Here is a 25,272-nt window from a genome sequence, read left to right as displayed (position 1 = left end):
CTAAAATCAATGATTTTTAACCTAAATCTAACCAACAACAAATGCAACTTAAGATCAATCTCGATAAGACAAATTATTATTATTATTAAGAGTGACCTCCAAGGAGTCAGGGACTCATCGAGGGAGGCCATGTACTATGCATACCAGCTATCATACTTAATCTTGAATTCATTCACGCTGGTTGCACTTGCATCTAATGACAGTCCAGTCCAATCACGCACCACCCTATGAGAGAAAAATCTAGCCTCTCATCTCCTTCTTAGTGGCATTCATTCTCAGCTTCCAAGGATGCTCTCTTTTCCTTTTCCCACCCTCCATAAATTGAAAAATGCATCAGCTGAAATCCTGTATAACCCTTTCAGAAGTTTGTAAGTCTCAATCATATTTCCCCTCTTTTTCCTGTTTCCTAGTGTCTGCAGTCTACAAATTCTCAATCTGTCTTCATAATCAGTCCACAATCCAGATATCATTTTTAACACTCTTCTTTGCACTCTCTCCACTATATCAGAATCACAATGAAAACCAGGAGACCAGACCTGTGCACAGTAGTCCAAGTGAGGTCTTATCAAAGCCTTGTAAAGAGGCAAAATGACCTCCTTATCTTTGCATATGAATGTTCGTTTTTCAGCATTGCTATTATCTTTTGAGTTGTATTTGCAATCTTTGCTACATGGCCCTTGAATTTCAACTTCTTATCTACTAACACTCTAAGATCCCTAGCCTCATCAGTTTCTTCTAGCATAATCCCACCAATATAATATGACACTGGATATCTAATCATGCCAAAGTGAATGAATTTACATTTACTGACATTGAACTGACATCCATTTTCCCATGCTCACAATTCCAGCCTATTCAAACCATTCTGCAAGTACTGCATATCAGCAGCATTCCTGATTATCCTACCTATCTTTGCATCATCTTCAAATAGCTGTATGTTGCTTGTTGAATCCTTCCTAATATCATTAATGTACAGATTAAATAACAGTGGACCAGGCACTGATCCTTGTGGTACACTACTGGTTATCTTAAATCTTGAAGACTTGCATCTCCCACATACCACTTTTTGATATCTGTCACCCAGCCATCCTGTTATCCATGCTAATATTCTATAACCCAAACCCATTTTCTCCAGTTCATGCACCAGTCTACTATGCTGTATTCTATCAAATGCCTTAGCAAAACCACAAGTAACATGGTGTATCCATTCCCCCTCCCTTGTCTAGTTCAATAGTAACATTGTTGTGGAATGTGAGCAAATTGCTGAAACATGACCTTCCCTTAGTAAACTCATGTTGCTCATTGCAAAGTAGAGATTCACTGTCAACCCATTTCTGAATGCAAGTCCTAATCAATTTTCCCAAAATCTTCACCACCACTCATGAGATAATAATTGGTTGATTGGATAAATCTGTCTGTGCACCACCCTTGTGCAATGCAATTACCATACATACACTCTTTCCGTTCCTGCAGAGCCTTCCCTGTTCTGAGACTCATATTAAACAGCCTGGTCAAAGGAATAGCCAATTCAGCAGAACACTTTTAGTACATGTGCTGATATCCCATCAGTCCCTATTGCTGAATTCTTATTCAGTTTGTGCAACAGCTCTAATACCTCATCTTCATACACCTGAGTTTCTTCATCCAGTGAAGAGGTAGCAGTGAGAATGTTACGTATACAAGGTTGATAGCTTTTAACAAAATGGGCATTCATTAGTTGAACAACCTCTTCTGCATCTGTTACCCTTCATGCCACATGCATTTAGAAGGGTTATTCTTTCATATTCATTCTTTCTTTTACTTGCAGCATATCGATAGAATTCTTGTGGGTTGTCTTTAGCATGCAGAATCAGTTTCTTTTCATACTCAGACTTCGTTTTCCATACAACAGTTGTGACTATTCTAGCCTGCTGCTTATAATTTTTATAACGGACGTCATCCGGTATTCCTTCCACATCATTCTTTTCTTATGAATCTCTTGCTTAATAAGATTACCCATCCATTTGACTCCTTCCCTGTTTATTCTTCGAACTCTTGGGGCACGTTCTGATATCACTTATACATCATTTAAGTATTGTTCAAATGCTTTTTCATGCACTGTCTATATTCTTCCCATCTGGCATCTGATCCCATTCCAATGACCTCAGTATACTCCAGTTGGTTATAATTTCTTGCTTTGTAGTTCAGCATGTAACCTTTTCTATATGGAACATTCATAAACTTAGTCACTTCTCAAGTGGTGCTGCATGATCACAGTTACCAATCGGAGGCAGAATAGTTATGTCTCTAACTGAAATGCCCTCTGACACTATAATCAAATCTAACACTCTTTGACCTCAAGTTCCTTCTGTCACATGCTGCTTGAGAAAGTTGTCCCACAACAGTTCAATTAATTCATTTTCATTTTTCTAATGAGATTCTACTGTTTGTCAAACAGTATTTGGATAATTAAAGTCTCCCATTATGATTTGTTCTTTTCGCACTCATCTTTTCTATTTAGTGATGCATTTCTTCATCACTAAATAGTTATAATTTCGGATGTTAGGTTCCACAGAAATGCCGCATTATATAAATCATGTTATGCGAGACTTTGATCACATAGAAAAAGTAGGGTTAGGTTCCGAAATCGTTTTTTTTTTTTTTAAATTATATAAACAACAATGACATATCCAACAAAAACAATATTTTTATTTAATTCAGTTAATTCATGTAAGTTAAGAAAACAAACTATGAGACAAATACATAGTATAAAATTATAAAAATTACAAATTGTACATAAATTTCATTGCGCATAATGAATAAATGTTTGACACAATAAAATAACGCACATATTTTAATCGTCATCGCTGTCTTCAGAAATAACATTTCGTAGATGTTCTTTAAGTGGCTGGAGGTCGTCACCACTTGAAATCTCTTGGACATCATTTGTATAATTCACATTGCCTACTTTGGCTGGTTTAGTTATCAAGAAGTCAGTAATAAGACTTTGCTTACCACTATGCTGCAATTATTTATTAAGTTCATAATATGGAGCTAAACAAATATCCAATTGCCTCGTGAATTTTCCTGAGTGCTCCATTGAGGGATCATTATTCCATTATCCATAAAATAACTTCCCAACTTTCTTGTTAAGTCCAATCCTTCTGCTAATTTCTTTAAATTGAATTCTTTAACGGATTCATCACAATCAGAATCTTCGGCAGAACTTTCCCCGCCATTTGGTTCGATGCCATCTATTAATTGTACCAGTTCCTCCTCATTTAAATGTTTCTCCTTCAATTAATTCACTAATTTTGTTTTCAGCCATATCACAAAAGCCCTCTCCACCAAAAATGTGTGCAACGTTTATTATACGATGTAGCTCGGCATCCACTGGAGATACGAAATTTTGTTCCAGAACGGCTTCAGGCCATATTTTTTTCCAGCAAGCATTCGGCGTAGAGGGTTGTAATTCCTTAATGAACAGAGAAATAATTTGCACACAATTCAATATTGAAAACTCTTTCCACACTTGAGGCAGTATCATGTTTGGATTAGATTCCATTTTTTCCAAAATTAATTGGAATGTTCGCCGAATATAATATGACTTAAATGTTTATATTATTCCTTGGTCGAGTGGTTGAATAAGTGAAGTAGTATTAGACAGCAAAAAAAGTTATTTTAATATTTGGATGGCTTAAATTTGCTGGGTGGCCTGGTGCATTATCTAAAATTAGTAGAATTTTGAAGTCCATATTCTTTTCTTTGTGTAACTTTCTACATCAGGTACAAAACACTTGAAAAACCAATTTTCAAACATGCTAGTCATGCTTAAACCCATGACTTTTTGTTGGCCTGCCAATAAACAGGTAGGGTGGACTTGTCGAGCCCTTTCATCGCACGAAGATTTGCGGATCGGTTAATAAACATTGGTTTTGTCATGTAATCACCTGATGCATTACTACAAAACAGTAGAGTAATTCTATCTTTGGAAACTTTGAATCCAGGAGCTGATCTTTCATTTTTCGAAATATAGGTGCGTTTTGGCATTTTTTTTCCAATATAACCCAGATTCATTCACATTGAATACCTGGTCTGCACTATAACCACCTTCAATGATTTTTTAAAAGCTCTGCTGGGTATTTCCTGGCAGCTTCAACATCTGCTGATGCTGATTCTCCCTGGATTTTTAGGTTATACAAAGGAAACCCCTTTTTAAAGTTTTCGAACCCAGATTCATTCACATTGAATACCTGGTCTGCACTATAACCACCTTCAATGATTTTTAAAAGCTCTGCTGGGTATTTCCTGGCAGCTTCAACATCTGCTGATGCTGATTCTCCCTGGATTTTTAGGTTATACAAAGGAAACCCCTTTTTAAAGTTTTCGAACCAACCCTTACTGGCACAAAATCCATGCTGAGAGATTTCTTCTGAAGAATCTTGATCAAGTTCTTTTAAATGTTTATAAACTTTGAGAGCTTTTTGTTTAATAAGATGTCCATCCAAAGGAATTTTCTTTTGAGTGCAATCCTCTATCCAAATCATTAGAGATTTCTTCATTTTTTCTATTAGAATATCGCATACACGAGCAACTCACTTTGCACTTACTGTTGACCCAGTAATAACACTCTCTCGGATGTTATGTTAGTTTTGTTTGATTGTTCGAATTATTGATTCATTTAAATTCAGAGTTCTTGCAACAACGCCTAGTTTTTCTCCAATTTTCAACCAATCCAAAATTTTAATTTTTTCTTCGAAAGAAATGAATTTCCTCTTCAATGTTGTTTTTTTCCCTTTCGTTGCAGTTTTAGCCATTACAATAAAAATAAACTTTTACATGAAAGAAAGCATTACATATGTATGTAGCTCACCAGAAAATAAACTTCTCAGCTTGAGAATAACACACTTATGATTTTTAATGTGCTTTCCTGGCAGAAAACGAAGACAATTTTCAACAATAAACACTTTATACAGTAAACCCTAGATGGCAAACCTATGGCATTCGTGCCAGAGGTGGCACATCTGAGAATTTTGCTGGCATGTCAACGATTTACAGGTGATATCCTTTTATATGCTTATAAATTATTCAATTTTTTTTTAATTATTACAATACATACAAGTTAAATTTTGTTTTACACAAGAGAGCAGCTATAAAGACATGCATATGATTGGTGCGGTATTAACAAAAGATCGCACGACCCAAAGATAACTGATGTTGAGTTGAAATGCTAATTCTCTTCAATCGAATTCCATAACATCTGAAACTGTCATAACAACATTCACTATTAGTTTTATCACATTCACTACAGGGTGTCATTTATCGTTCCGATGGAACTTCTCAATACCGACTGGCTCAACTCACACAAAAGTTTCAACCCTTGTTTGAATTTTATGGCTGCTTGTTTGTATTTGCGTTTGAACTCACACACTCATTATATGGTATGTTTCAATTCTTGGTAGAATTTTATTTGAAGTTAGCCTTTGTTATCTGTCATAATGACATCGAGAATTTCGAATGCAATAAAACAAACACTAATTTCATAATCGAAAAATTGACAATAATTTTTAGTTAGATACTATATTTAGTATCTTTATTTTAGTACTATATTTTAGTTAGATATGTTGCACTGTGTTTCAGTGCAACATATGGTTTTGCTTAAGTCTATACAGCATAGTTTCTGTGGGAGGGGACATGTGATTCATTAGTACCGTTTTTTAATCCAGCTGTGTCTAATTTCACTATTTGTTGAGAATTACACAGACTGCAAAAGCCTCTGTAGAGTACCTTATTCAGGGATACAATAAAACTAAATTCGATACTTATAACTACTTGTGGGATATGGGCAGACACAAATTTAACGAAGATAAAATTTGATTTTTAAGTCCCTCGGTGAAAAATATATGAAAAAATAAATAAAGGGTTACTAGGAATTGTAGATCGCGTTATATCGAAACCATGTTGAACAAGGGTTACTACAATTTGTAGACCGCGTTGTATAAGTACCACATTATACAAGGGTTACCTATACTATTAGTAGTAGTACTAGAATCATAGGTCTCAACTCTTAACTGGATTCAAGTCATCCAATATCATTAGCAGCATGCCCCCTCCTCTCCTATTATCTCTATCCTTGCTAAAATTACTATGCTCTTTATACTTGATACCAGTTAGTATGGCTGTTTAGTAGGTCTCACTAATGCCTACAATCTGAGGGCCCAACATATTGACTAAGGCAACAAACTCTATGAATTATGATAATAGATTGAGAGAGAAAATTTGTCAGTGATACAGTAATAAATAATAAAAGAATAGAACATGTGGACATTCATTTACTCAGATCATTAATCACTGAAGACTCTACATGAATACTTCAAGCACAGAATAAATCTAGGATAGTTAGCAATGAATAAGTTAAAGAAAATATGGAGAAACCAAAAAAAATCAGCCATTGCCCAGAGATTAAACTCTTCAACTCAAGGATCCTTCTGGTGGTGTTGTATGGAATAGAGATCTGGATCACTGGTAAGAAGAAGAGAGATGAAATGGTTTTTGAGTGCTTAAGAAGAATCAGTGGCACAAAGTGAACTGAAAATAAAAAAATAAAAAAAAGAAATCCAAATGAAAAAGAAAAGATTTGGGCTACTCAGATAATATCTGAAATAGTCTATGAAAAAGACAGCTACAGTGGTTTGAGTACATAGCCAAGATGTGAAAAGAATAACTAGCATGCATCCTTCTTTATGGGAGAATTGGAGGTGACCAAAGTAGAAGACGACCAAGAAGATGATGACATGAACTTGTAAGGACTCAGTCAATCTTGACCTCATTCTGTCAGATGACAAGGCTGGCAGAGGACATAATCCAATGAAGGAAAAGAATTCATGGAACACTCAACCCATCCTGAACACATGAGATGGAAGAATGTTTTGACCAATTGCTTGTGCAGTAATCTTGGAAAAATTGGCTAACTCTCATTTGTTATGGTTTCTGGAAAGTAACAACCTTTTTCTCCAAAAATCTTCCATTAAATCATTTAATTAGATTAGAAGCGTACATCACTGATGCTTTCCTAAATCATGAACATTTATTATTGGTTTTTTTCGTGATGAAAAATACATATGACACACGCACCATGAAGGTTTGGTGTATTGACCTACAGAACTTTGGTCTCAAAAGAAACCTCCCTCTCTTTGAATAAAACTGTATCTAACAGAATCATCCAAGTTCGAGTGGATGCCTCCTCTTTCTTCAAGAGGAGACAGTCCCACAAGATTATTTAAGTTTCATTCTGTTTGCTGTCAGAGTTAACTCAGTTACAGAATAAAACATGTAGAAAGGCTTATGTGTTTGTCGTATATGTTGTTTAATTTTGATGTTATATATCAGAACACAGAATTATAAGTGAATAATTATTTATTGACTTATTGCTGATATTTTGCTTGGGTTATAACCAGCATCTTCAGAGCACAAAAACAGTTTGGCACAGTATGCAAGACTACAACAACATGGTGTAAAAGGGACTAGTTTAAAAAAAATTGTAGCAACAACACAAAAACTAAAGTCCTAATTAGGAACCGTCTATCTGGAAAAAAAAAAAGAGAGAGAGAGAGAGAGAAAGCAGGTACTAGTTATGTCTTAAGATGACTGTCTCCCAAATCTTAGGCAAATTTATACAGCCATATTTGTTGAGATTCAGAGTATGTTTCAAGGCTTCTGTTGCTTCTAAGAACAACCTCTCTGACTTGTAAAAGCTTCTATGCAGTACTTTTGTTTTTTTCCAGGTGATCTTATGTGCAGAGGTATCCAAAGCATGGTTTGCTAGGCCCGACTTGCTGTAGCGATAGTGCCGGATGTATCTTTTATGTTCACTGATATCAATTGATATCACTTTACTATCCACAAATGTACCACTAATTGAAACCCTTAATCTGCTAAAGTCACCCTTTGCCCTTAATATATTTGAACTATTTAAATTCACAATACATGCAGGATATTTCACATGGAAAGGGAAAATAATACAAACAATTAGATGGGACAGCTATGGGCTCGCCCCTTTCTCCCCCCCCCCCTTAGCCAACTTCTACATAGAACACCTGGAAAAACTAGCTATCAATACAGCCACTCTCACACCAACGCTTTGGCTATGCTATGTTGACGATGTGCTTGCTATTTGGCCACATGGCTCAGGCACATTGGATACATTCTTAGCACATATAAATAGCCAACAAAAACCCACTTTACAATGGAACTGGAAGCTAATAACTGTCCCTTCCTGGATACACTAATCACACATCTTCCAGATGGTTCCTTATCATTCTCAATTTTTAGAAAACCCACACATACAGGGAGATATTTACACAAACAATCACACCATCACCCTTCTCAACAGTATGGTATCTTAAAAACGCTAACCCACAGAACAAGAGCAATCTGTTCCAATGACAATATGCTTGCTGCTGAACTGGCTCACTTATGCCACACCTTCTTGGCCAATGGCTATAATCCCCATAAGATAAACAAAATACTAAATGCTCCTAAGAAACCCCTCCCACTATCCACCATGGAGAATTACAACAAAACAGTCACTATCCCATACATTAAAGGCACATTGGAAAAGATATCTAGAATTCTCAATAAACATTAACTACACACTGTATTCAGACCATGTGTCAAATTAGCAACTCTCATCCATTCACCCAAGGATAGCATCCCTCATTTATCACATCCAGGAGTGTACGAAGTACCCTGCTCATGTGATCAAGCTTACTATGGTCAAACAGAAAGAACTGTGGACATCTGCATCAATGAACATAAAAAAAATACATCCTGCACTATCACTAGGGCAAGTCGGGCCTAGCAGACCATGCTTTGGATACCCCTGCACACAGGATCAACTGGAAGAAAACAAAAGTACTGCACAGAAGCTTTTACAAGTCAGAGAGGTTGTTCTTAGAAGCAACAGAAGCCGTGAAACATACTCCGAATCTCAACAAATATGGCTGTATAAATTTAACTAAGATTTGGGAAACAGTCATCATAACTAGTACCTGCTTTCTCTCTCTCTATATTTTTTTTTTCAGATAGGGGGCGTTTAATTAGGACTTTAGTCTTTGTGTTGTTGCTGCAATTTTTTTTAAACTAGTCCCTTTGTTAGGATTTTATGTTGTTGTAGTCTCACGTACCGTGACAAATTGTTTTTGTGCTCTGAAGATGCTGGTTATAACACCAGCAGAATATCAGCAATAAGTCAGTAAATGATTATTTACTTATAATTCTGTGTTCAGTTACAGAATAACTACTTCCGTGCAGATGACTTTAATTTCTTTTCTTATAACATGGGAGACAGTTACAACTAGCTGTTGATCATTTTTCAAACATTTTTATCACAGAAAACTGTTCGCATGCATTTTTGTCATAAACATGGTGTTTATCCTGTAATAAGACTAGGATAAACAATAATCCCATTTGCAATAGAATAAAGGTTTATGGGACTCATATTCAACAAAAGAATTGATTCTACCCCATACACATCAGTTATGAGAAGTGCTGACAAAAAAGATTAATATTCTTCAAACCCTGGTTTCCACCTCTTGAAGTGTAGACAGATATTCATTGATCTGTATATATTGAGCACTTATAAGATCAGGACTCAGTTATTAGTCTCAAGCTTGTACTTCTTCCATTGAGGATACACTTGATGGTTGAATCCAATCTGCTATGAGAACTTCAAAGCAGCATTTCGGAAAGTGCCTATTACTACTCCTTACAGTATGTTGAGTTTTCATGTTCTGTTATTCCTATTCCCTTGCAAATGGTCATTGCCTGCATCTTATAAATCTTCCATAACAACCACTTTTCCCATATTGCATGCATGATTTCACTGTTTATCTATTTCATCCAAGACATCTGATGAAATTGATGTGGCCTCGAGTGCTCTGCACACTCTTGTGGCCACATTATGGCAAGTAGACTTGCCATAATGAGTGGCGTTTTCTCTTAATTTTTAACTTCTGAAAATCAGCACAACAAGCAAAGCCAACAATTATGCTGTTTCTGCAGCTTGAACACCCTCAAAAATAAATAATAAAAATAGTAGAATGACTTGTGCCACCCTTGTGAAAATTTCAATTTCAGTTTAGTTAGTTTCTAGTTATTATTGACCCCTTGTTCTGTCTCATCTATCCAAGCACTAAAAAATTTCCTCTGCATCAATCCTATAAAACCCTTTTAGTAACATGTGCTTCTGTTGTATTCCCTCTAGTCCACAAAACCTTAATCTATCCTCTCAATGGGCATTCCATAGACAACTCATCATCTTGGTCTCTCACCCTCTTAATCCTCTCTACTACTTCCTCATTCCCAGAAAACTCAGATAATCAAAAAATACATAGTAATTCAGAGAGGATTTAATGAAGAATAATAATGTCCATATCTCTACTGATTAGTGTGTTTGTCTATAGCCAAGTAATCCTATAAGGCTAATTTGGCAATGTTTGCAATATACTCTCTTAACTGAGTTCGTTTTAATCGATATTATGCAGAGCCTGTAATCCTTTCATCACAAAATGCATAATTTTACCCATTAAACAGGCATTTATTATCCTTTACCTATGCAGACAGTATATTGAAGTCTTTCTTCAATCTCTCTATATTGCCTTAACTATTATGCTACATCATTCAAACAGCTGAATATTTACCTTCTAATTATATCATGGGTTCTGTATATACAAATTCAACAGTAGTCTAAGCTCAGAACCTTGCGGCACACCACAAGTCCTCTGCATTCTCCTGGATTCTGCTCCGCCATGCACTACTCTTTGGTATCTGTCCATCATCTGCCCTTGTATTCATATTACCAACTTCATATCCATCAACATTTGCTCCAGTTTGTCCCAAGTTTTTTTTCCACATTATTACAGTGTAGGGAGAGAAAAAAAATTCTCTGCCAGGCTGGGACTTAAACCTCCTTTTTCTGTGTGATAGTGGAGACACTACTGAGGAACTGTTAACTCTGTGTCTCTCCATTTCCTTGTGAATCTGTCCATGTTGACTGAAATTGCTAGGTCATAGCATTAAATTAATTTGCTCACATATTATAATACAGATGAAATGACTTTTTATGCAACTACCATGTGTGTGTGTGTGTGTGTGTGTGTGTGTGTGTATGCGCATCAAGATCTTACAATATCTCTAATACTGCATGCCTTATGGTATATTCATACCTCAGTATCAGTACTATGTTATTTCTCTCCCAATGATATGCATTAGAATAATGATCAATCAGTAGCTGAACTGCTTATTTTTTAATGCTAAATATAAAACACTTTATGAAATAAGAAATTTGTTTCTCTCTATTTCCCATTTTTTAAGGTTAATTTTTATTTTAATTGTAAATACTTACAGATCAAGAGGAACTACAATCCGAGGAATGTGTGATGAAGAAGTAACTTATCTGGGATACTTCAGCAATCAAGAAACAATGATGCAGCAGGTTTTATTAAAGCAAGCAACTGCAGCCAAAGCCCATCTGTATGCTGTTGTAGGCAGAGCAGCAGTGCATTGTCGCAGAGATTTCTTATGGAATTACCTTTTGCCTCGAGGACGTAAAGATGAGGGCAGCAGAGATGGAGTGAGTGATTCTGTAAATTTTTTATTTTTGTTAATCACTTAAGAACATAATGATTTTTTTTTTGTTTGAAATATATATTTTTACTCGGTTGTTGTGATACATTTTAAAAACAAAGATTTAATGACTTTAAAAACCGAGATAACTTATAAAGATTTTAATGAGAATAATACTACTAGTTTTGGCTTGTAACAGCCGTCCTCGGGTATTCATAAAGGAAAGGAATAGTAATAAACATTGAAGTATCTAAAACAACTGGAAATTACAGGTAAAAATTGCCACATACATAATTGATTCATAAAAAACGTTGTGTTTTTTCAAGTTGTTCTAACAGGCGTGCCATTGTTTATTGCAAGTGTGCATGCAGGCCCACGTGAATGCCAATATTGAATAACTGCAGCATGGCTATCTGGGATGTTATAACTCAAATTATTGTTTAAGTGGACAGGGTTCAGCAGGATTTCCCTTGATTCTACAATTTTTCTCTCAAACTCATCATCACAGCGAAAAATATTTTCTGATCTATCCCAGCAAACGGAGTGGCTTTGTTGATCATCATTAGGATTATTTGAAAAAAGAACATGACTAGATAATGCAGTTGCATGAGATCTTTTGTAAGAGATGTCTCTCTTATACTCTTCTATACGTTGTTCAATAGATTTGTTAGTTTGTCCAAAATAAGGGATATTGCAATTGCACCATAATTTATATACACCTGGACATCTTAAGTTGTGATGAGTAGGCTTTGGATGGCTGATTAGAGAACGGATTTTAGGAAGTGTGGTGAAGAATGTCCTGATATTATCTTTTTTAAGGACTTTAGCTAATTTTTTAGAGACTGTGCTAATGTATGGAATGGAGATGCTACCTTTAAAATTAACAGTTTCTGTTGTGCACTGCCTAGGAGGATCCAGAAGAAATTTCTTAATCGTCTTTTCAGAGTATCCATTTTGTTTAAAGATAAGAGTGAGGTGATTTATTTCTTTTTGTAGTTCATCTGGTTCATTCAAGAGAGAGGGTGCTCTGTGTCCTAAGGTAGATAAAGTTCCAAGTTTTTGTGGTGGAAAATGATGAGAAAGATTATGCAGATATCTATTGGTATGAGTAGGTTTTCTGTATATAGAGATTTTTAATCTTTCAGAGCATCATGTAAGCATGACATCCAGGAAATGTAAGGAGTTATTATTTTCTATATCAGCAGTAAATTTTATATTAGGATGTTGGATGTTTAGATGATGAAGAAAATCTCTGAGAGATGTGTGCCTGTGATTCCAAATAATAAAAATATCATCAACATCAACATATCGTTTCCAAACTTTTGGTTTAAATGAGAAGGAAGATATGGCTTTTTATTTATAATTAGGTCATGCCTTTGGAAAATAAAAGGCATTAGCAGATTTTTTTTTTTATTACTTACATTGGATATAGTGCATGAGCTAATTATTTTTTAATGCATTTTTTTTTAAATTATACTTTCCTTAGTTTTGTTCTTTTAAAGTCATTAAATCTTTGTTTTTAAAATATATATATATATATATATAACTCAAATTTAAAAAAACTAAATAAAATTATTATTTATATTATCAAAGAAAGAGCTATGCAGCTTTATTTCAGTGATGATGTGAACTTATGAGAATATAATCCTCAGCATTGGAGTTGCCTTAGCTTGCATACCTAAAAGACATGAATGCTGCCCAAGCATCCGTATATATTTGCCTTTTATTAATGCATTTTGATAAAGGTTTTACTGGCCTGACAGTGTTTTGAACTGGTCAGATCTCTTCAGAGACAGGGTAATTCAATTTGTTCAAATTGCTAATTTCCAAAAACTCCTGATTGACTTAAAGGTCACTCTCTCAAGTAGCACCAGAACTGGATCTTCATGAATCTCTGTGCTCCACCCAGTCATCAAGCCATTCCAAGCCTTCACTTGCCTAAGCAGCAGACAAGCTCCAGAATACACAGACCTATGGTTTGGTTCTTGTCAGAGAACAGGTAGAAAGCAGGCCAGTGTAATTGGCCTAGTACCCCTGTGGAAATGACATTTGCATTTATAATGCTAAGCTGTATGAAGAAAAATAATTATAAGTTTAGTCATCAACTTGAGCACTTTTTCTTTTCTTCATCAAATTCCCAAGTTATTCGATGTCTGGCACAGGCAAGTAGGGTTTTCCCCTCCTGGAAACTGAAATTTTTAATCCCACAATTCAAGAAAATCAACTAGAATTACAGTTGATTTTCTTGAATTGTGGGATTAAAAATTTAATTTACTCGCACTATTTCTGACAGTAAAGTACATTATGTTTAAGGGTCATAAAATAGCAGCAGTTGTCTGCCATACTTTTTTCCCTGGTTATTTATTATAAAAAAATCATTGATGGTCTTATGCCATCTATTTGATTGGTTAAGGGTGGAAATTAGCTTCTCTTCCTACCTTCAAAAGTTAGTTAGGGCTAAATGACCATGCCATTTAGCCCTGAGCTATTTATAATTAGGTCATGCCTTTGGAAAATAAAAGGCATTAGCAAATTTTTTTTTTTACTTACATTGGATATAGTGCATGAGCTAATCTTGTTTTTAATGCATTTTTTTTTTTAAATTATACTTTCCTTAGTTTTGTTCTTTTTTCCCCCTTCCTTTAGTCTGGTTTAACTGTGAGCTATGCTGAGTTTTCTGAACTTCTCAATCTAGTTACGATGATGTCCTTGGATGACATAGATCCGAATTTAACTTCATTTCTCAATATGCCCATTTCCTGGTATCATGGACTGGCTATGGTTCTTAAGCATAAATACACTGACTGTCATCGACAATTTACCTCTCCTGATGGAAATATCAGCTATATTGTAAGTAGTATACATGAACTTAAATTAATTCAAGATTTATGCTGAAAAGAATTTTTGTCTTTTATTTCACTTAATACTATTATAGATATGTTCTGTCTATCCATTATACATTGCATCTCATCTCATAAACTCCTTGTTGAATTTTGATGAAATTTGCTACACAGAAATCTTATTTAAATTTATTAACACCAAATTTATTTTTTTGTATAGTTGCAATAATTTGATTTGCTTCTACATAAGTTCAGTTATTATCATTAGACCATGTAAGGATCTTCTAAGCCAGCTTAATTCCTATTATAGTGTGCATCGAATTTCTCTATGATTTCTATCTTAGCACTCCCCCACACGCTTTCCAGCAGTACATTCCACTGATCACCCTGCTTTTGAAGCAATGCTTACACCTCACCCTTATCACTTCTGTAATCTTTTATGTTGTCCGTTTAAGATTTGCATGTTTCTTCTAAATTTCGGCTCCTCTCCACCATCATTCCCAGATTCCTTACCACTTTAATTCCCTTATCACTTTCAGTATGTCCAACCAACAATGTATACACAGCATTCTGTCCTTGCATTCCAATCTGCAAAACTTTACACTTAGCAATATCAAATTGATATTCTCCAGTCATCTTCCTTCCCAGACAGCCTACCCAATTCATTTTAGAGTTTAATGTCAGCTTCACTTGTCGTAGTTCTTCCCCAACTTTGCATCATCTGTAGAGAGAGATGTATATCCCTATTAACGCTCTTCCAGTATTATTATTATAACAGACTATCTTCATAAAGTTAGGTGACTCATCTCAGGAGACCCACACTAACCTTTATACATACAATACTTACATACCTCTCCTTAAACTCATTTTCTGTCAGAACATTCACCACTACTCATGGTAATCCATTCCACTCATTAACCCAGTGGTTCCCAAACTTTTTAGATTCTCGGTGCCCTTGCTGAATCCAGGTTTTCCCAAGGTGCCCATGTCAAATTCTAACAAGTACACTTGGCAAAATAGCGAATAATTTTTTTTAATTAAAGGGTTAGGTAAAAATAAATAAAACACGTATTTAAGATCACACAAAAAAAAGTAATTGAACAAATTCAACTAATTATCATTAGTGAGATGGATGAGCCAGTTGATCACTGCACATTTTCTCAAATCTTGGAATTAAACTGGATACAGCCACCCTCATTTTCTTCTTCACATTGATTTTCGCGTGATACTTAGTTTTTATCAAGCGACCGCTGAAAATCTAGCTTTGCACAAATAAGAAGTTGCAAATGGAATTAAAATTCTCTGAGCTTTTTCACTCAGAAGGGGATATTCATCTTTTACTGATATCCAAAATTCAGTTAATTCCATGCTGTTAAATTTTGTTTTCAGTGTATTGTCACAAGACAACTCAATAAGATTCTCTTCTTCTGCAGCAGTAAATTCAGATGGAGCACTGACATTAAATGGATCTTGAATCCATGCAAATTTATCGATATTATCATTTTGAAAGTATTTCTCAAACCAAGCGATAAGCTGTGATAAGTGTTCTTCAAAAACGGATTTCATACCTCGAGAGAAATCAACTCCATTAGAGGTCAAAAACTGCTGCAACAAGGGGAAACATTCTTTGCCTCAGTCTTCATTCATTTTTCTTTTCCATAGTTTGTTTTTTTATAAAAGCTGAAATTTTCTCAATCGACTTTAAAAGGTGCATGTTACATCCCTGCAGGGAGAGATTCAGAGCATTCATCTTTTCAAAAATATCACATAAGTATGCTAGTTTTACCAAAAAATCTTCATTCACAAAATTTTCGGTATACTTGTTGTCTTCCTCTTTAAGAAAAATATAAATTTTCTGTCGCAGTTCAAATGTACGAGACAAAACATTACCACGAGAGAGGCATCACGAAGTGCTGTAGTACAACAAAGACTTGTGCTCGGATCCCACATCCTCATATAGTTTTTTGAAAAACCTTGTCTTCAATGGCTGAGTTTTTATAAAGTTTACTACATTCACTACATATTCTAAGACTTGGTTCAATGTAGGACTCAGATATTTTGACACGAGAGCGCTTCCCTGTGAATAACGCAATGTGTCCACATTGCATCAGGGGCTTTGCTTCGAATAAGTGCCTGCAATCCTCCATAACAGCCGAACATAGAACAAACACCATCAGTACAGACACCAACGCACTTAGTCCACTTCAAATTATTTTCGGATATAAAAGTATCAAGGATCTCGAACAAGTCTTGAGCCTTGGCACCAGCAGTGATACTTTTACAAAAGAGAAGGTCTTCTACAATGTTATTACCATCTATAAACTGTACATAGCAAATCAAGTGAGCATCATTATTATTATCTGTGGCCTCATCCAGCTGCAACACAAATTCCTTCCCTTTTATTTTTTCAATTAATTGATCCTCAGTCGCAGAATACACCACTATGTGCTGTATTCTGTGACTCATGGTGTTATTGGACAAAGGCTCCTTTGAAAGCAGCTTCCCAGCAGACTCACTGATCATAATATTCATCATATCTACAGCAACCAGTAGAATGAGTTCTTCTGCGATGGTATGAGGCTTCTCATATTTTGTGATTCTATGTGCCACCTTGTAAGATGTTAGCAAAGCATTACTTAGTATTGATGCCTGCTTATAAAAACTACATTTTTGTTGATTTAACTCTTAACTTTCTGGTAAAATAGTCACGAGATGTACTAACTATGCTGGGATGATTGATTTCTAAATGGTGTTTCAGCTTACTTGGTAGCATGCACTCTGGTGCCAAAACTGTCATACACAGTACACACTGCGGCCTCCCTTCACCATTGACTTCTGTCGATATAAAACCAAAGTCCAAATAACTATCATCATATTTTCAATATTTATGCTTCTTCACACTCTTGCCACTATTTGACGGTGTGCCCTCTTTATTTTCTCTCTCACAATGCTTATTACTGTTTAGTAAAAACCGATCTATTTTTAAAAATATATACGAGAAGAAATACTTCAAAAACTTTACTTGACTAAATCACAACAATATTCAGTTGATACAATCTCCGAAAACTAATTCAACACTAAGACCACGCGAAACTGACAGCTATTTATATACGAACACAAAGTACCGAGAAAGTTCGAGAAACTACTAAAACAATCGAGAAACTTAATTATTGTAGAGCGCCATCTAGTAACTATTTGTAGAGGCTTCTGCAACCAGTTATTACTAAGTGAGTTACTGGTTTGCACCAGGTCCTCTAGATGTCACATCCTATCACATTGAATTGAAAATGGAAATAAAATTATGAAAATTTTGTAATCGTGGCGCCCCTGTGAGGAAGCCATGGCTCCCCAGGGCGTTGCGGTGCACACTTTGGGAACTACTGCATTAACCACATTCTTACACAACTTCCAGAGTCAACTCACAGTTCTCTCTCTGTTTGTCATATATTAAAAAATTATTTTGTGTTAATTTTATAGACCCCCTTTTAGTAACATCTAAGTATCCATCATCTAAGTTCCCCCCCCACACACACACATTTGGCACCTGTTCATGGTAGACAGGACCTCCCAGGGATAGTTCTGACTTTTTTTGTTCATTCTCTTTTTCTTTCTGTATTCTTTGCTCTACTTCTCCTGAGTCTTTTCTACTATCTTTTCTTCCAAATCACTATCACTGGAATCCAACACCTTGCCATGCAGTGCAACCAAGGAACATCCGTTAGGATGTTCTTTGGTTGGACTGCATGGTTTGGCAAGACAAGCAGATCCTGGATGACCCAGTCAGGATCACTCAGTTAATGGGCTTATCTGCAAGTCAACAGTGTCCCATTAATTCTCCTATGTCACGGTGGCCCAAGGCTTGTCATGGTGCTGGTATAGCATCTGGGATAATCACCAGTGTCATCCATGTGTGGCTCTGAGGTGGGCAGAAACTCTAGTGCCAAACAAAAAAAATCCCTTGAGTATTAATCTTTCATCCTCAAATATTTCAGGGCTCTCACAAGGCCCAGCTAAGTACTGATACCATAGATGCATCCTTTGATAACAACAGTAAGAAATCTGACACCAACAAAAAGACATCTGACACTAATACTAACCGACCAGTGTTTATCATAATTCATGCAACAAGTTGAAAAGCCAGTAGGGAAAATGTCACCCTTCTTTATTCAAAGGGCTTGGAAGGACCAGCAAGATCTTCCAAAACTGTTAAGAAACTACATTCTGTTGATATTCTTGTTGAAATGTCATGTCAGCAACACTCAGAAAAACTACTCAGATCAGCATCAGTGAGTGGAATACCAATTACAGTAATTCCTCATAAAGGAGTGAGACCATAGATCATACAATGGATATGCTCCACAAAGAAGCACTTGCAATTATGAAGTTCAGGCATGGTGAAATTGACATAGGAGTTTGACTCTCAATATTTGCTCCCAATGGTGATAGCAACTCAGTATTGAGTTGCTATCACCTTCTCAGCATAAGAGGATTTGAGGACAGATCTAATGGTGGTGGCTAGCTTCCTCTTTGTGTCCTGATATGATATATTTTGTTCTGTTTTTCCCTTTTGTATTTCTTTTTCATCCTACTGCCTTTGACATGCAGTGGAGTAGGCTGGATGATCTCCCTGACAGTTGATACAATTTGCTTTCTTTCAAAGCAAGATTTACTACAGCATCAGGTTGTGGCTCTAACATCTACAGATGTTAGAGCCACAACAGACATTTTGGGCATGTCAGTATTTCTGACATTTAAAGTATCTAAGTGGATTACACAGCCTAATAGGAATGTACAGTCTAACAGGACAGTTAAGACACCTGTTTTTAAAGATATTGGAGGTTTTGGCTGAACAGCTGATTCTTATGGTTAATAAGAATCAGCTGTTCAGATAGATGGTTATAGTCTTTGAGGAAGACGAAAGGGGATGTTCCAAAGAATATTGATGGATGGAATGAAAGAGGTGGTTGGTTTGGCAAGTTTTTGTAATTGGACTGTAAATAGGTGTTGACTAGCAACTGCTGGTCAACACCCATTTATAGTCCAGTCTTACTGTTTTGTAGGAAAGTAGAGGAATGATAGTGACCATTTCAGTAGAGCACTGTTCACAAAAGTATCTTTAGAATAGGCATAAGGCAGAAACTGAACATTCATCAAAGATATTAATAATCTTATTGCTCTCTCCTGGATAGAATCAAGCAAGCTTAGAGAGGATTTTGGTGCATCACCTTAAATGCATGAGCAGTATTCCATGGTTGGCCAGATTTGGGATTTGTACTGAGTTATACAGGTAAGAAGTAGTGCCTTGAGCAGAAAAGTGTACCAAGTTCTTTGACAGCTACACAAACTATGCTTGAAATGTGTTTGTGCCAGGTAAGGCTGGATGTGTAGGTCAATCCAAAAAAATGAAATCTGATTGTGTTTGGATGCCTGAGTATTATCGAATGTTATGGAAAGGTCCTAAGATCTTTCTTTTGAGAAATTAGATAAGATAGGGTGGCATTGAAGTCTACAAGGTTATCTAACCCCATTGTGTTATAGCAAGATCAGAGTTTAGGACATTGGTTATGGTAGATCTTAAGGGTTCTAATACTTAATCAATGCAAGGTTTGTGAAATGAAAAGGAGGAAAATGGAGTGTATGTCATCAGCGAAGATGTGGATAGGATTTGAAGCCAATGAGAACAGGTCATTTATATACAGGAGGAAAAGAGTGAGAGAAAGTAGACAGTACAAAGCACTGGAGTACTCCTGGACTGGTGGAAAAATCTGAGGGGAGGAAACCATTTGCCATGACTCACAGTGAGTGACATTTGAGAAAGCTGGCAATCTAGATGCAGAGGATGGAAGAAAGACCATAGGATGGTAATTTGTTTAGTAGGCTCTACCAAACCTAATCAGTTGCTGTAGAAATGTCAAGAGCAACCCACGAGTTTCTCCAAATTTTTCCACAGCTCGAATCCAGAAGTAGGTGCTGGTTCTCTCTTTATGTGTACTGGTTCTCTCTCTCTACAGCACCATCTGTGGAGAAAACCAGTACACAAAATACCCTCAAACTTGGTGGGTACCCTAACCAGATCATGGGAAGAGATTCTGACAATAAAAAAAAATAATTCAAAAAATTAGCAATAAGGTAAATATGATGCTGTGAGCAAGAAAAGATAGTGAATTTTGCTTACCAGGCGAGCTGTAAGGTGACAGAAATGAAGGAGCAAGACTTGGCTCTACAATCACTCAACTTCCACAATGGGTCTCACTTTGCCTGCATTTGCCTTTAAGTGTCTTTATGAGAATGGGGAAAATACTGCAGCAGTACTTCATGGTTAAAGATGATTAAAGACTTTGTGAAAAGGCCCAGTGACACTAAATGCAGTGCAATGTGTGGTTTGTCATTTGGAAGAGGCAGGCAGTTTGACAGTCCCACCAAGAAGAGGGCATAAAAATGAAATGCTGCAAATGTCTGAAGATATTGCAACTGCAATTGTTGAGCAGTCAAACAAGAATACTGTAATTTCATGCAGTGCACATGCCATAGCAGGACAATTAGACAAATGTAGAATCCCCTGCTTTCCTCTGGCTGCAGGTTTCTTTGCCCCACTTAATAACATTCATCCGCTGCATCAACCAGTCTCCAAACTCTGAAAACCACAAAGATTTCTTCACCGTACTATCTGTGAAACTCGATCAAACAGCGAAGTCATCGTCCTGGGTGACCTTGAATGTTCACAACTCCAACAGGCTCCCCTTCTCCAACACTACTTATCAAACTGGATGTAATGCAGAAGTTTTTGCTATAAGCAATGATCTAACACAAATCATGAAGTTACCTACCCAAATTCCAGATAATCCCCTCCACTTTCACAAAACTCTTCATCTTGTTTTAACTAGTTCTCCTTCCGACACTCTGTAGAGGTTACCTCTCCTCTTAGCAACTCAGACTACAATTTTGTACTAGTTTCTAGTTTCACAGAATGCCCCTCCTCTGACCACACCCAACCTCATGTCCTTTGACACTTCAAAGGCACAAAGTGAGGGTGATCTCCGGAACTACTACTATTACTACTCATCTTTCCCATGGCATGACTATTATTTCCACTATTCTGACCCAGATATCTGCACTGAGCAAGTCCCAGAAATCATGCACGGGGGCATGAAGGCATTCACAACTCATGCCATCCAAAATTTCTGTTCACTTTCCAAGCCCTGGTTCAACAGAAGATATATGAAAGCAATCAAAGGAAAAAACTCAGCTTACCACAGGTGGCTTGCATCTAGAACTAAAACTTTATACTCAGCCTATGTAGAAGCATGTAATGATTGTAAATCAACTATCAGCAAATCCAAATTCAACTTCATAAAAGCCATCACATGCAACTTCTGCTCACCTGTGTGCCCAACTCTCACCTATCTAGATGGCACCACTGTTACAGCACCCAAAGAAAAGCTACCCTCCTAGCAACACTTTTTTCCTCTAACTTCTGCATAGACAAAGAAGGCAAATCACCTCCTTCTATTCGATCATCAATAGCAACTGAGCATCATAGGCCTGTTGACTTTCAGGAGAAAGACATATGAGGAATATTAGACAACCTGAAAACTACAAAATTGTCTGTTCCTGATAGCATCTTTCTTATTGCATTCAAGCATTGTGCTTGAGAGCTAACACCTGTCCTTTATCATCTCTTCAATCTTCTGTACTGAGTTGGCATCTATCCCATCTCATGGAAACTAACATATATCCAACCCATTCCAAAAATGGGAGCCTACCATCTAACTACTGACCAATTGCCATCACCTCAATCCTTTCTAAAATAATGGAGATTGTTATCGATGGTCAACTTCTTCACTACCTGGAAGCTTACCAGTTAATTAGCAACCAACAGTATGGATTCCGCCAATCCAGATTCATGGCTAATATCTTATCCTACATCACTCACCACTGAACATGTGCCATGGAAAGGTTCAGAGGAATGTGTGCTATCGCCCTTGACATTTCCAAGGCTTTTTATCATGTTTAGCATCAGGGCCTGTTTTGCAAATTTCCTCCCTTCAGTTTACCTGCCACCCTATGTAACTGACAGCCAGCTTCCTCTCTGGTCATTCACTGCTTGTCGTAGTGGATGGCACCCTCTCTTTGAGCTTCGCCACCAATCCTGGAGTTCAGAGCTCCATTCTGTCACCTATCCTTTTTCTCTTATACATAAATGACCTGATCGCAATCACTACAAATGCTGTCCATAGCTTTGCCGACGATAGCACGCTTCATTCATCCTACTACTTGGACAAATTGTGTAGTTTCCAGACATCCCTATATCAAGAACATCTGCAACCAGTACCTTCAATACTGATCTCTATACCATCCTTCAGTGGACCAAGGATACCCTGATGGCGACCTTCAATGCTGCCAAAATGCTGTCCTGTGTTAGATCCTAAATGAAGGAATCTTGGAAAGAAATCATTCATTTGGAATCTAACATATAAAACTTGCTGACAAAGAGAAATACCTGCACATCAGCTGTAATTAAAAGTGAAACTTCTTCACTTTATGTAAAATTTGTATTCTTTATTTCAGGTGCCTTATATTTAAGCTGATGTGATTATATTAAGATTTCATTTTTAAGTATGTCTAAAAAGAGAGATAATCTGATTTAAATTTAAGCCTCACTTAAGCTATGTAAAGTTTACTGTGAGTCATCTAAAAAGTTGCTAAGTAATAATTCCTAGAAGGCATAAAGCTACGCGTGTACAGCGTAACGCTAGCGGCTATAGCTTACTCGGAAACTTACGTTGCCATGTATTCTGTGAATCCAAGTATAACAGCGTCATAAAAGCGAAGGATGAACCCAAAGGGGTGAAAAGATAAGGGCCGTGTGCAAAAGGGGGACTGAGAAAAGAGGGCACTCTATAGAAGAATATAAGCGGTTGAGCCCGTATCGGAAGACACTCTCTCTCTCGAGCGTAACGTTTTCCTGTTTTGGTGGTTAGGAAGTTAGCAGGCAGTTTCGCGTAAGGGGGGGGGGGAGTCTGTGATAGGATGTTGGACTGCGAGCGTTCTTAAAATGAAGTAGGATTCTATGCAAAGCTGAAGGTAAAAATTCCAGTCCTAGCAGAATCAAGCCATCGCTGAAAAGTCCCATCGAGTTGTTCCTGAAACGCAAAGATTTGAGTCTGTTTTTGGCAGAAGGAATGAAGATAGCATGATCCCTACGTTGGCGTATGGACAGCTAATAGATGAGAAGTATCCAGACATACACGTGGTACAGAATGATACGGAAAAGGCTCGGTAAGGTGCAATTACTCTAATTTTGTGTGAAAGTTCATTAGAAGAGAGAAGATTGTTTACGAATGTAAAATTAAGAACTGTATTCTAAAGAACTCTGTGGACAGTCTCTATTTAGGAAGTTAACCTCCTTTGAGAGTAAGAAGAATTGTTTGGAAGAGATCTTTTGTAATTTTGTATGTGATAGGATTAACTTGATGCCATAAGAATTGTAGAATTTAGTATCTCAGTAACATTGAATGTTTGTTAGTTTTCTCTTGCGAGTAATACTACTGAAAGGTATTTAGCTTAACTTCATATCATTTGTTATCTATCCCAATATGCAGTTACTGTGTTTAGCATGCTTTATAAGATTTAATTAATTTAGAAGGTGTTAACCTCTTAATTCAAGTTTTATTTAGTATTGAGCATAATTGAGTGTATGAAATTTGTATTGTGTTTTAGATATACCAATAAACATGTCATATTTACCTGAACCTGAGTCCTGCCTGATTACGATTCCAAATTACCACTTATAAAAAATAGAACCTATTTTGGCGGGAAGGATTTAGAGAGTGAATATAAATATAGATTTAGGTCACGACTGCAATAATCTGAATCTATACGGCAGTTTAAATAAGATACCTTGTAAGAAAGCTAAGAATCTAGTATTGTCTCCCTGAGTAAGGATCTTTTCTACTATAGGATACTGGCTGGCGCAGCAAAATATAAATTCACCAGTATCCGAAGAGGAAACAATCCTAGATATAAGAATAAGATAAAAGTAAGAGAAGAAAGAATAAATAACGAAAGGTGAATATATAACAAAAGAGCAGCAGGTAGGATTTTGATTGTATAAGGTTTTAGGTAAGAAAGGATAGATTTAAGTAAACAACTAATTAAGCATAAATCATATATAAAACATCGAAAAGCATCGATATAACACCTGCCTTTTCTTTCACAAAAGGGATCTCAGCTCACCTTATCTCATCCTCAGTAATACACATACATCACCAGACAGGAGGAACTATCTTTCCTTGAAGTTATATTTACATCCAATCTCTCTTGGCACAAACACATCACATCAGTAGCTTCCTCAGCTTCTAAGAAACTAGGCATTGTTTACCATTTAAGAAATTGTTTTACGCCCACCAAGCTACTAATCCTATACAAATCACAAATCTGCCTGTCCTTAGAATACTGTTCACACATTTGGGGATGGTACCTAAAACCTCTTTAAAAATTCTTGATGCTGTCTAGAAGAAAGCAGTTTGTCTCATAAATGATCTTTCCCTCACTCATTTCAACCTCTATCTCACAGATGCAGTGTTTCAGCAATGTGTCTCTTTTAATGAAGAACTTTGCATAAGATGTTGCAAACAGGAGATGCCAGCATTCAAGAACATTTCTTGCAGGCATGGAGTTGGATTTTCATGTTTGTGGAACACTAAACACTCAAACTGACACATCCGGGTTATAGAAAATCACCGTGCATTTCAACAATCCTTACATTCACTTAAAGGTCACACTACCGATAGGATTTACTGCCAAGTTCATTAACCTTGCATGGTCA

General features: G+C 36.5%; 1 protein-coding gene across 1 annotated transcript in view; it reads left to right on the top strand.

Moving 5' to 3' along the window:
• Positions 1 to 25,272, top strand: part of LOC150108543 (KICSTOR complex protein SZT2-like) — a 1,022,772-nt gene that overhangs the window by 972,984 nt on the left and 24,516 nt on the right. Inside the window, exons 60-61 of the mRNA XM_090390485.1 lie at positions 11,386 to 11,611; positions 14,251 to 14,454. Of these exons, the coding sequence (XP_090246611.1) occupies positions 11,386 to 11,611; positions 14,251 to 14,454 (430 nt within the window). The remainder of the gene's footprint in view (positions 1 to 11,385; positions 11,612 to 14,250; positions 14,455 to 25,272) is intronic.

Source organism: Typopeltis vanoorti, chromosome 3 (genome assembly GCF_054136105.1).
Source record: "Typopeltis vanoorti isolate ZY-2024b chromosome 3, IOZ_Tvanoo_1.0, whole genome shotgun sequence".
Taxonomy (NCBI): Eukaryota; Metazoa; Arthropoda; class Arachnida; order Uropygi; family Thelyphonidae; genus Typopeltis; species Typopeltis vanoorti.
Note: the sequence above shows the minus strand (reverse complement) of the source record. Positions and strands in the feature narration are given on the sequence as shown.